General features: G+C 39.5%; 1 protein-coding gene across 7 annotated transcripts in view; it reads left to right on the forward strand.

Annotated features, from left to right (window-relative positions):
- The window catches only part of OSBPL1A (oxysterol binding protein like 1A), a 163,092-nt gene that overhangs the window by 134,515 nt on the left and 14,409 nt on the right, over positions 1 to 14,168 (forward strand). For all 7 annotated transcript variants that reach the window (XM_089675721.1, XM_089675722.1, XM_089675723.1 and 4 more), the window contains 3 exons: positions 6,106 to 6,240; positions 9,774 to 9,871; positions 11,480 to 11,662. In XM_089675721.1, the coding sequence (XP_089531847.1) occupies positions 6,106 to 6,240; positions 9,774 to 9,871; positions 11,480 to 11,662 (416 nt within the window). The remainder of the gene's footprint in view (positions 1 to 6,105; positions 6,241 to 9,773; positions 9,872 to 11,479; positions 11,663 to 14,168) is intronic.

Here is a 14,168-nt window from a genome sequence, read left to right on the forward strand (position 1 = left end):
GAGTCCCTCAGAGGTGCCAGGAGAAATGCCCACAAAATGATCACGTTTTGGAAAGCAAGCATACCAAGTTATTTTCTGAAAGGCATAGTGAGTCTTTAGAAAATGTCATTTTTTTTGCCACAAGTTTTTGGGAAATGCAGAAAGAAAATGAAAAGTCAAATAACTTTATTCAAGCAATTTTAAAGGATAATTCACAGATGCACAATATAAAATGGCAAGATACTGTACATTGTCACATTATCTAGGCAATAAAAGAATAATACATACATAGGAACTGACAGGAGAGCAAGACGCAATACATCAATGCAATCTGTACATCTAAACAGGGAAATGTGGGGCCTCAGGAACAGCAGGGGAGGGCTTGGAAAATAAAAATATATAACACAGGACAAAATAACAGAATAATAACTACAGGAAAAGAAGAGGGAGCTATGAGAATATCCCATATGAAACCACGGAAGGCCAGATATGTTCGGTTCTAGGTAGTAGAGGTTCCGAAAATTGCTCTACCTTGAACAATTAGGCTTCATTCACACTTGAGCAATTTGTAGCTTGAAGCTCGAAGCTCCAAAAACACTCTAAAAATTAATTTTATGTACAGCACAGGATACATTAGTGTGATGGTCAGTGGGAAGAATGCTCCCTACACTTGTGGTCATTGGGAAGAATTCCCCTCTTACATATAGCTAAAAAGATCAATGGTTTCAGTGGAAACTTATCTGAGAGGCACAAATTGCTCAAGGAACCCCTAGCAACCTCTGGAGGAACCCTAGTTGAGAAACCCTGCCTTATTTACTAGCCCTTGTAGTTCAAAGTGAATTTACCATTTAAGAAAGGCAGATGTAGCATTGTAGCCAGTCATATCATCACTGCCTTTATTACTATCTTTAAGCCTAGACAGTTCACCTATTACATATCAATGTGTATCTCATTTTGAGGGTAAAGTAAATGTGCCTGGTCTTTAACACCAGTGGCAGAAAAATGTAAACCTCATTTTTCTAACATCAGAAAAAAGTTACGTAATATTATTTTAGCCACTTTTTTAAAATGTATTCTTCAGATTTTTTTTAATGTATAAAAAAGTAATTTTAACATATATTTTTGCATATATTTGTAAATGCATTCCAGAAATGTAGATTTGTATTTTTAATGACATACGGTATGTTTGAAATGTATTTTTAAAAATATTTTTCATATATTTTGTAATAAATAAATTCAACATACAGAATATATATATTGAAAAATATTTTAAAATACATTGAATATGGCCAAAATTTGTAGCATTTCAAATATGTCAATATATTTGGGAAGAATATTTTTAAAATATACTTCAAATATATTTTTCTTCCATGTGCAGAAGGCCATCTCAAAAGCCAAAGTACAGTGGGCATCGAAAGTTTGGGTACCCCAGCTAAAAATTTGTATTAATGTGCATAAAGAAGCCAAGGAAAGATGGAAAAATCTCCAAAAGGCATCAAATTACAGATTAGACATTCTTATAATATGTCAACAAAAGTTAGATTTTATTTCCATCATTTACACTTTCAAAATAACAGAAAACAAAAAAATGGCGTCTGCAAAAGTTTGGGCACCCTGCAGAGTTAATATCTTGTACTGCCCTCTTTGGCAAGTATCACAGCTTGTAAACGCTTTTTGTAGCCAGCCAAGAGTCTTTCAATTCTTGTTTGAGGTATCTTTGCCCATTCTTCCTTACAAAAGTCTTCCAGTTCTTTGAGATTTCTGGGCTGTCTGTCACGCACTGCTCTTTTAAGGTCTATCCATAGATTTTCAATTATGTTGAGGTCAGGAGATTGTGAAGGCCATGGCAAAACCTTCAGTTTACGCCTCTTGATGTAATCCCCCGTGGATTTTGAGGTGTGTTTAGGATCATCATCCATTTGTAGAAGCCATCCGCTCTTTAACTTCAGCTTTTTCACAGATGCCATCAAGTTACCATCCAAAATTTGCTGAAATTTTATTGAATCCATTTTTCCTTCTACTCGTGAGATGTTCCCTGTGCCACTGGCTGCAACACAACCCCAAAGCATGATTGATCCAACCCCATGCTTAACAGTTGGACAGAGGTTCTTTTCATTAAATTCTGTGCCCCTTCTTCTCCAAACGTACCTTTGCTCATTCCGGCCAAAAAGTTCAATTTTAACCTCATCGGTCCACAGAACTTGTTTCCAAAATGCATCAGGCTTGTCTATATGTTCATTTGCAAAGTTCAAACGATGATTTTTGTGGTGAGGACGTAGAAGAGGTTTTCTTCTGATGACTCTTCCATGAAGACCATATTTGTACAAGTATCTCTTTATAGTGGAATAGTGTACCACAACTCCAGTGTCTGCCAGATCTTTCTGGAGGGATCGTGCAGTCAAACGTGGGTTTTGAATTGTTTTTCTCACAATCCTGCGAGCTGTTCTGTCTGATATTTTTCTTGGTCTTCCAGATCTTGCTTTAACTTCCACTGTTCCTGATGACTGCCATTTCTTAATTACATTCCGAACAGAGGATATTGACATCTGAAAACGCTTTGCTATCTTCTTATAGCCTTCTCCAGCTTTGTGAGCGTCAACTATTTTCAGTTTCAGTTTTCTAGACAACTGCTTAGAAGAACCCATGGTGCTGATTGTTGGGGCAAGGTCAGATGAGTCTGGGCATTTAAAACCTTTGAGATTGACATCACCTGGTCTTCCCAGACGATGATTGAGAACAATCCAAGACACTGGCAGGTCTCAGCTTGGCAAAGGGGGCAGTGCATGCTATAAATTCTGCAGGGTGCCCAAACTTGCAGATGCCATTTTTTTGTTTTCTGTTATTTTGAAAGTGTAAATAATGGAAATAAAATCTAACTTTTGTTGACATATTATAAGAATGTCTAATCTGTAATTTGATGCCTTTTGGAGATTTTTCCATCGTTCCTTGGCTTCTTTATGCACATTAATACAAATTTTTAGCTGGGGTGCCCAAACTTTCGATCCCCACTGTATGTTGCATTTATTGCTTTGCTTCCCAAAGCAAATTGGAATTGTCTGTGTTTCTCATGTACCAACAATAGGACATTTAGCATCCTGAAACTAAAAGGTTATTCTTCCATTTTCTGGCTGTAGCTAGTTTTACAATGTGCAGTCTACCAGTGCAATTATCAATTTGTGCAACTCGCTTGTACAATATTAGTGGTCTCGTCAGCTGCTTGATGGCTTTTTAAAAATGTGTTTACAGTCTTGACAGCTAAATGGAAATTGGTTCTAGCATTCTGGTAAAACATGGGAATATGGATTAAAAAAAAAAAAAAACAGGAAAGGTGTGCAAATAGAAATGTGCCAAGAGCTGCAAAAAGCAAAATGGTGGTGGGGGAGGATTCAAAGGTGGTGCTCAAAGTCCATTACTGCCATCAAGAGTTGTGTTAGACTTGCACCCAGATTCTTAAGAGCTGTAATTCCTAATCCCTTTTTCCAATTTGGATGTACATACCCTCAAATTAAACCTGAGAGTGTGCACTTTCAGCCCATATCCATTATATAACTATAGCTTGAATATGTTTTGGTAAATAACTGAAAAAAGATCTAAAATTGTGCCTGTGTCCAAATATATATGGACCTAACTGTATATCCCCAGGGGGCAGAGATTGATGAAAATGGTACAGTGTTCTCTGTAAGTACAATGGAACTTGTCAGGGCCACTGCGTGTGTATGTATGTGTGTGTGTGTATATGTATATGTGTATATATATATATATCCGGTAAAATAAGTATTGAACACATCATAATTTTTCTCTGTAAATATATTTCTAAAGGTCCTACTGACATGAAATTCTCACCACGTCGGTAACAACCCATGCAATCCATACATGCAAAGAAATTAAGTTATGTGTAATACAATGGAATGACACAGGAAAAAATTATTGAACACGCTAACTGAAATTTATTTAATACTTTGTAAAAAGTTCTTTGTTGGTAATGAAAGCTTCAAGACGCCTTCTGTATGAAAAAACTAATTGCATGCATTGCTCAGGTATGATTTTGGCCCAATCTTCCACACAAATAGTCTTCAAATCTTGAAAGTTCTGTGGGCCTCTTCTATGAACTCTGATATTTAGTTCTTTCCATAAATTTTTTTATTGGACTCAAGTCAGGTGATCGGCTGGACCATTCTAGCAGCTTTATTTTCTTTTTTGAAACGAATTGAGAGTTTCCTTGGCTTTGTGTTTGGGATCATTGTCTTGCTGAAATGTCCACCCTCGTTTCATCTTCATCATCCTGGTAAATGGTAGCCAATATTTTTTTCAAGAATGTCTTGGGACATTTTTCCTCTCATCCTTCCTTCAATGACATGACGTTTGCCAGTACCGTGTGCTGAAAAACAGTCCCACACCATGATACTCCCACCTCCATACCTCACTGTTGGTATGGTGTTTTTGGGGTGATGTGCAGTGCCATTTGACCTCAAAACATGGTGTGTATTATGGCATCCAAAAAGTTCAGTTTTGGTGTCTTCTGACCGGACTGTATTCTCCCAGTGATTCACAGGCTTGTCTAAATGATGTGCAGCAAACTTTAAACGAGCTTCAACATGCTTCTTATTCAGAAAAAGAGTCTTGTGTGGCCATGAAACCATTGTATCTGCTAATTCCAGGTCTTTCTGAAGCTCTCCATAAGTGGTCCTTGACTTTTGAACAACTCTTCTGATAATTCTTTTTACTTCTCTGTCAGAAATCTTGCGAGGAGCACCTAGTCGTGGCCGGTTTATGGTGAAATGATGTTCTTTCCACCTCTGGATTATGATCCCAACAATGCTCACTGGAACATTCAGAAGTTTAGAAATACTTATGTAACCAATGCCATCAGTATATTTTGGAACAACAAGGTTGTGAAGGTCTTGAGAGCCCTCTTTGCTTTTACCCATCATGAGATGTTTCTTGTGTGACACCTTATTAAAGGCCATCAGTCTATAGCACCTTTAGAAATATATTTACAGAGAAAAAATGGTGATGTGTTCCATGCTTATTTTACCCTCTGTATATTAATCGTGATGGAAAACTCGGGAGACGAAGCAATAAAATGGATCAATGTTCTCTCTTAAGTACTGTGGTATGTCAGGTCTTGTGCCCGGAGTTCAGCTTTAAAATAAATGTAGTATTTAGAAGAACAATTGATAACAACTGAACACCTGATCTGTTTGCCCATCCCAAATTTCTGTCTAGTATCCCAGGATCTGTATAACTATTTATAGAAACAGTAAACGACGCATCAAATAATGAGTGTAATTTGTATAAATGATATATTTTAATTTTTTAATATTTAATATTTTAATCCTACAATAAGGAACCGGGCAACTTATTCATATACCGTGGGTTACAGGCTCACACCAACCTATGGTTTATGAATGAGTTGCCTGTGTCCTGTACTGTACTCAAAGGTTCCAGTGCACAACCACTTTTGGTCTTAAGAGAAGTATGGCCAAATCATCTTTGGCCAAACTTCTCTTGTGGGTCACAGGAATGCCTATACTTTTGCTCTTCTGTGACCCAAAATCAGCTGACTACAGGCTACAGTCCTCTGTCAGCTGTTGTTAGTGACGCTCCAGGCTCTGGAAGGCTCCCAACCAAATTGTCAGGATCAACCCAGCTGCCTGATTGACAGCTGGATCAAGCTGTCAGCACGTGGCTGAGTGCCAAGGCCAGCTGTGCCCGCTCCCTCTCCAACCCCGAACTCCATTGAGTGCCAGAAGGATAGAGTAGAGAGCGGTGACTGACAGCCACTGATCTCTGCTCTTAGAAGTTCGATGTATTCACTGAGTTGTCGAGCTTAGAGCTGGTGGGGGGACAGCTGCAGCATCAGACCGATGTGGTCACATGGAGGTGAATCTGTATGTTTGTTTTTTTTATATACCTCATACATCTCCTTTAAAAAAAATGTTGTTTACCGGTTATTTAACATTTCATGGACTAAAACAGTGCAGGATTTATTAGTGTCATAGTCTTTGCTTTTTTCCTGTCTGATAAAGCATACAGTATGAGTTCCTATTATAACTTCTAGCAATTTTCACACACATAATGACTTTAGTAGTATCTTTATGTTTGTTCTTTTCTTGTATCAAACAGGAATTATCAAAAATCACAATGCCTGTTATATTTAATGAGCCGCTGAGCTTTCTACAACGCCTCTCAGAATACATGGAGCACACATACCTCATTCATAAAGCAAACCTCTGCTCTGACCATGTGGATCGAATGCAGGTGATTTCTGAATAATCTCTTTTTATTAATATATACTTCTAAATTACATTTATTCTGTGTTTTTTAAAGTGGAACTGCACTGCAGCTGAGCACCACAAACCAAAAATGCTATGTAACCACTTGCCCTCCAGAGGATTTACCCCCCTTCCTGACCAGGTCATTTTTTGCGTTACGTCGCTGTTACTTTAACTGATAATTGCACGGTCATGCAACGCTGCACCCACATGAAATGTACGGCCTTTTTTTCCCACAAATAGAGCTTACTTTTGGTGGTATTTGATCGCCTGCGCGTTTATTTTTTGCGCTATAAACAAAAGCAAAAACGACAATTTTGAGAAAACAATATTTTTTACTTTTTGCTATTAAACATATCCAATAAAAAAATGTAAAAAATCTAATTTCATCATAAATTTAGAGCAAAATGTATTCTGCTACATGTCTTTGCTAAAAAAAATCCCAAGACGTGTAAATTCATTGGTTTACGTGAAAGTTAAACGTTTAAAAATGGCGGTATAGATACTGAAATTTTTTTAATAATAATGGCGGCGATCATCAACTTATAGTTGGACTGCAACGGGCATTCAGACATTGGGGGGAAATGACTTGGTGTCACTGACATCCCCAGTGACACAAATACAGTGATCGTTGCTAATAAAAAGTACTGAAACTGTAGTAATGACACTGGGCAGGAAGGGGTTAACATGAGGGGCGATCAAAGGGTTAACCGTGTACTATGTGTGTTTTACTATGGGGCTGTGTCTGTGCTTTCCACTGTAAGCACACTGCTTTGTATGGCTCTGCTATGCAGAACCATACAAAGCAGTATGCCGGAGCTGACAGGGGAGAGAAATATATTGTTTACATACAGTTCTCTCCCCCGTTGGTAATACTTGGCAATCACCAGGTGCTGGCAAGTAATCACCGGCCAGAACTCGGTGATTGAAAGCTGAGACCGCAAATGGCGGCGTGGGTAGGGCATGCGTGCCCCCTACCTGGAAATGCAAAATCACGCATATATACGTGATTTTTCTCACCTCTGCCGCCCTGTAGCAGTATTTCTGCTATAAAGCCACGGGAAAGCAGTTAATCAATTTTCAATATTCAAAGCAAACTCCCACATCTATGTTTCCATGCTTTATTTTGCAGAGAATTCATTTTTAAAAACACCCCTAGCTTTTCTGGCAGTGGCTATCTTGAGTAAGATCAGATGATTCATGTAGCACTTCCTGGAATCCATCTAACCTTAGCTCAGGCATTGGCTGAGCTGAGAACCTTCCCCCTCTTGAAGACTCCTGGGATGTGTGACATCATTTGCCTAGGCATGGAAACCAGGAAATAACTGAAAAAATGTAAAAAAAAAAGTTTAACGCAAGTAAACATAATCTACTTTCCTATCTATTTACTGATGTTGGCAGCATAAGGGTCACAAATAGTCAATGTTGATTGAGAGAGTGAAGTTCCACTTTAAGGCACATTTGGCAGGCATCTGCTAAATCTGGCTTGTCCTTTTCATTTACATTCAGGAACCATTGTGTGTATTAGAAACGGTTATTTTAAAGAAAACTGAGAGAAATGTGTAAGCTGCCACATCTGATCTTCTTCTGAAACCGCTAGTTTCCTGGATGTATTGCCGATCCCCTGGAATTATTTTTACTGAGAAACCAGAGACAGTGAGGCAGCTAAAGTTTTCAGAGGAATGTTAGCAATAGCAGCCTTCCTATTGCTCATAGCACAGATTTCCTTTATTAGTGTTTTGTGTTTTATTTTACAAGGATGTAGAAGTATGAAAAAAAGTTGATATTGTATAATAGAACTGCAGTATTTCCTCATTGTGGTGCAAAGAGTGTTTACATAAAAAACCTCCGGGCAATTCAATAAAGCAGGGGTGGCAGACCTGATGGGGAACTGGTCCCCATGACCTCTACACCTGTTTGGTGGAGGGATCCTGATGGAGAACTGAAAGATTAGTTCCTCATCAGGTTGAACTGAATAGCGACTACAGATCCTCCCACTGCCATACGCTGTCAGTCAACAGAAACGAGGACCTGATGAACTAGTCTCTCAGTTCCCCATCAAAACATATAGGCGCTTGTCTGTGTGACAGGCGCAGTGGCCGGGGAGGGAGCATGCAAAAGTTCAGAATGGACCCTCCATCCTTGGTGCTGGTCTCACAGATTGAGAGATAGGTGCATGAACTGGACACAAGCACCAACCATTCCAGTACAGTGGCCCTGCAGAACTCTAAAGGATGTCTACAACCATCCCCTCTTGTTGTTTGTATATATAGTTTGGTATCAGTAAATTTCTTCACAAACCATAGATCGGAACTGATAACGGACGACTGTCATTGTCAACACTGCCCCTCAAAAATGTCTGTTCAATTCTGGCCTAAGCATTTTATACCACTATAAATCCATTTTAAGCCAGATATGTAAAAGCTGAAGCTTGTATGCATTTCAAGCTGTTATATGCTGTACCTAGTGAAAAGTCACCCAGTTATCCATCATCTGATATGTTGTCATTATTTTGGTTAGCCTTGCGCTAGAATAGCAAATAATCCAGGAAAGTGATTTCTTGGGCCTCATGCACATTGGATGTTTTGCTAACTCCCCTAGATGCTTTTCCTCCTGGCAGCAGCATTTTGGCAGCTGACACTTGTAAAAGTGTGTGACGTAGTTAGGTGCGTCAAGCACTTGGGCGTTAATTCATTTCAATGGCCAGAATAATTATTTATTCTGAGCATTGAAATGAATTACCAAACAAGTGCTAACTGTGCCTAGTGCTTAGGCATATTTAGACTTATTTGGGCCCCTTTCACACTGGCAGGCTCCACCAGCAGATCCACCTGCTCAGCGGTCTTCTGATCCCCACTGAGAAGGCAGATGACAGGACTGTGTCTGCTCCGCTTATGCAGAGCGGACACAGATACAGCCCACTGTCCTGTCTGGGTGGTCGGATGTAAACAGACTGTCTGCCTGTTTACATCCAATTGCATCCAATACGTTAGATGATTGGGCAACAGATCTCCATCTGTCTGTTTTTAGTGGATAAGATCAGATCGGTTGCAGGCAGGTGTAAACAGATACATGTCCGTTTACATCTGCCACTCCATAGAGTGCACTTTGGGTCTGCCTGAAAAACGGACCTTATCGGTCTGCCTGTGTAAAAGGGGCCTTCTAGGCATCAAGCATTTTTTTTTTTGCCAAAACGCCACCTCTCCTGGACACATTGCCAGTGGGGTTTTTTTCTGCCTCAAAACTCCACTAAAAGCCTATGTGTGCATGGGGAGTTTTTGCAGCAAAAGAAAATGCCAGAGCAGCAGAAAAAAATATCCAGTGTGCAAGAGGACTAAATGAATGCGCACAAAAGAATATTTCTGTTTACAATAAATGTTACTATACATTTAGATATGCTCAGTGTATAGTATATGTATTCATGCCTCTCTTACATCAGGCATCACCTAGTATCAGTAATACATTATTTTACGTCATGCCTGTAATAATTATTTTTCAAATTTTTCATCTTTCTTACAGTGTGTTGCTGCCTTTGCAGTTTCAGCAGTTGCATCACAATGGGAACGCACAGGGAAACCTTTCAATCCTCTCCTCGGGGAAACGTACGAGTTAGTACGGTAAGAGAAATTTTCACACCATGACCAATAACCGTTCAGCTTCATTAGTGACTTTGAGAGTCAGGTCTTTGTTCCCCACAGTAACCAGCCCAGTGTCTGCTTTAATATTTCCATGTCATGTAGAATATATCATGTGATATCTGGTTGCCATGTGCTAAATAGGTTGTGTCTTTAGTACTGTTGCATTCCACTATTTTCAAGCAGCCTGCTTTTCTAGTGGTAGAATTTGGGTTTAAAGGGTAACTCATTCAAGATCATAATTATGGACTTTATTTACATACCCTGAGGTTATCTGTACTTGGAATGCTCTATAGGATTGTGAGCTTCTGCAGAACCTGCAATGACCATTCTGGACGTTTTTAGTTTTTGTATTTCAATGGTTTTTCAAAGTCAACACTGCTAAATATATATATTACTAAGGCTCCATGCACACACTAGCTTTTTATTTTTTTAACTCAAAAAACGCTGGATAAAGAATGCTGGTAATAGCATTTTTTAGTAGAGTTTTAGTAGCATTTAGGAGCATTAGTGTTTTATTAGCATTTTTCAGTACATGTAGAGGACAAAAAGCTAGTAAAAAGCTGTTAAGAGTGCTTTAGTAGTTTAGCAGTGTTTAGAAGCATTTTTTCTGCTGGATAAACACTCCAAAAGACTCAACAAAAAAAATTTTTTTCCTGTTGCTAGACTCTGAAGCTCAAAAAATATGAATAGCCTAAGGTAGTGTGCATGGACACATAGGATAACATTATTTAGCCTCTAGGAGCAGAAAAAATGCTAATACCGGCTTCTAGGAGCTTAAAAAAACAGTAGTGTGCATGGAGCTTTAAAGGAGAGCTCCACCCAAAAGGGGAAGTTCCGCTTTAAGCCTTTGCCTCCCGCTCCCCATGAAGGATTGGCATCTTTGGGGAGTGGATTTGACAGGTACCCGCTCCCACTTCCACTGTAATCGCCTAGGCGATCGGAAGCGGAAATTGCCCCCCCTCTCTCCCCTTAGTCTTCTGGTACACGTGTCAGGTCCCAGAGGACTACGGGGCCATTCACAAAGTGCAGCACTTCTTGTTCCTGCACAGTGGGCACCCGGCTGTGAAGCCGCAAGCTGTCACAGCCGAGTGCCCACACTGAAGATGCCGGGGAGAGAAGACGGCCGGTGAAACCAGCCATGGTGAGGACACCGCTGGACCAAGGGACAGGTAAATACCTGTATTTTAAAAGTCAGCAGCTACAGTTTTTTCAGCTAGAACTCCGCTTTAAGGCAAATAGGTTGTTTGCTTTGCAAGGAAATTTTCCCCAGAGCTTAGCGAATCTTGAAATTTCACTTTGCATTGAACTCCCAATCACATGCAAGGAAAATTAAAAAAAAAAAAAAAAGCATTTTTGGTTACACATTGAATGATGGTTGTCAGCAGAGCTTCACCGCATTCACTATGCACTGGAGAAACCTTTCTTGCAAAGTGCAACCTTCTATGCAAAGTGAACAACCAAATTGTCTTTAGTAAATCAACCCTTAAGTATTCTAAAAGGGCGGTGGCAAGTACTGCTCATATATCAGAAACACTTGAGTGATTGCTGTTACATTGTGATATAATTTGTCTGGTTTTTGTATTTCAGGGAGGATCTTGGCTTTAGATTAATTTCTGAACAAGTCAGCCATCACCCACCAATTAGCGCTTTCCATGCTGAAGGCCTTAGCAATGACTTTGTTTTTCATGGATCAATATATCCTAAACTCAAGTTCTGGGGAAAGAGTGTTGAAGCAGAACCCAAAGGAATAATCACATTGGAACTTCTCAAGTAAGTAAATTTGTTTAAAGCTAAATGCTAGGCAGATGTTAAAGACACAAATTAATGCAGTTCTGTAATCAATAAAGTGTTACTAAACCCAGGACCCTGCATTCACAATATCTGGTCTCCCACAGTACACAGAACATGGAAATGCAATTATTTTAGTAAATATAAACTTCTAAATACCTTTTCTCATCAGCAGTTAGAGCAGTCTTGTGACTTCTATCAGTTTCCAGCTGAGCACATGATAAAGCTTGTAAAAGGAGTTTTCAGTAGCTGTAGGAGGATGCATGACCCCTGTTCCCTCTGTCTGGACAGTGCTGATTGGCCCTGTTCTGTTCACATGCACTCTTGCAAGATTAAAAAAAAAAACACTCTAGCAATACACACAAAACTGAGCATATGCAGCATGACTCCACATTATATGTCTTATCGGGAGATAAAAGGGGGGGACTGGAAGAAGGGGAAGATCATAGAAGTCAGGCTCAAACAGCATTTCTACGCAATGCAGAGGATTAACCCATTTAGTGCATATACAGACTGATTTTACTGTTGTGGGTTTAGTAACACTTTAGTTCCGGTTCCCATATATGCAGGTTGGATGAGGTTTGAACTGCAGCCAATCCACATGACATGTAAAAAAACATTGCTTCCTATGGTGCCTGCTCACATATGTCCGGTGCACCTGGTGGTGTGGATTCAGTGCGGTTTGAAAAAGAGTCACGTACGATTTTCGCGCAGTGCCTTCAGGTGCAGATTACAGGCTATTGACTTCTATGTGAACCGTTTCTAAACGGCACTTGTAAAATCCTGAGCTAATCCTGTCCTGAACCTGACGTAAACCTGACATGAACCAGTGAACAACTACTATATCAATTAGCTGTGAAACCTGAGCTTCAATCCACACCGCACATGTGTGCATCAGCTCTAATACTTAATTTAAAAATGCAGTGTAAACACTTGAATTTGACCTGGTACCCACCTCCTACAGCCGCTTTACAGCAGGGCCTGAATGTGGGAGGCAGAAGCAGGACAAGAAGCAGTCAGTTCATGAGATGACAAGATGCATATTGATTGTTACTTATAATGGGTCATTTAATTTTATATTGGTATTTCTGGCTTGAGTTCTACTTTAAACAGGATATCAAAACAGTAAGTGAATTATTTTACTAATTGGTTTATGCCAGTGAACTGTATCACATACATATATCAAGTAGTTGCCTATCTTCCCGCCTGGCCTGCAGCAGATAGTTGTCTTGCCTTTTATTCTCTGTGGTATAAAATATAAAAATTAACAAGGACAGTGCGATGCTGTTAAACTGGCCATACACCCGCCTTTCTCAACCTTTTAAACACAGAGGAACCCTTGAAATAATTTTCTGTTGTCAGGGAACCCCTGCTAATAATGACTATTTTTACTACTCATGATACATCAATGTGATGGTCAGTGGGAAGAATGCTCCTTCCATTTGTGGTCAGTGGGAAGAATGCTCCTTCCATTTGAGGTCAATGGGAAGAATGACCCCTTATAGATAGCTAAAATGATCAATGGTGTCGGTGGAAACTTATCTGAGAGGCAGAACTGCTCATTGCTCAAGGAACCCCCTAGCAAGCTCTGGATTCCTTCACGAAATTCCCTGGGGTTTCATGAAATTCTGGTTGAGACACTCTGCCATACGCTGATAGCTTTTTTTTTTTTTTTTTTTTTTTTTTCGTTCAGCCCTCGGGAATAGAGAAAAACAAAACAATTCTACTTTATCATTTATAGAAGAGATGTCATATTACATTTCAAAAATAGAGTATATATACCATTATTGGTATCTTTCATGGTTGTTCATGTACACCATATATAATATAATATATTTTATCGGTTTCACCCATCCAGATAATGATGTTTGCTTTCGATGTATTTTGATGTCTTCTACATATATTTATACATTTTAGCCACATTGCATTTATCATGTTTGCATTTTCTATCACATTACTCCCCGCTTCTGTGGGCCGTAAAGACGGCCCACATGTAACCATTGAGGATTCATTAGTGAGCATATATAAGAGAGGGACAGACATCTAGTCAGTTGGCTCTGAGGAAGAGGCTAGTCCTTGAAATGCATCAGCCTTTTGGCTGTCCAGAGTTCTCACTACAGACAGACACGCAGTGTGAATTGGACAGAGATGTTCCTTTATAATGTCTTTTATTTATTGACTATTTGTGAGTACAATACTTATTATTTACATTCATTAAACATATTTTTAAGATAAAGCACTAGGCCGGTGCGCCCTCTGTTTGTTTTTCTCTATTCAGTACTTTGGACTCCCCCGGTCCTTTGAGGGCAGAAAGGTGTGCATATCCCAAGAATTTCGAAATGTGGTCCCAATGACATTGAGTCCAACCCCAGGTGCAGGAGTAACTAGGTTTTCCATTTCTACACAGCCTTCAGGGGAACCCTGGGATTCAATGACATCCTGGTTGAGAAAACTCTGCCATACACAGATAGCTTTTTTTTTTTACATT

This window comes from Staurois parvus, unplaced genomic scaffold, assembly GCF_062004578.1.
Source record: "Staurois parvus isolate SC_StPar_1 unplaced genomic scaffold, SC_StPar_1.0 ptg000157l, whole genome shotgun sequence".
Lineage (NCBI taxonomy): Eukaryota > Metazoa > Chordata > Amphibia > Anura > Ranidae > Staurois > Staurois parvus.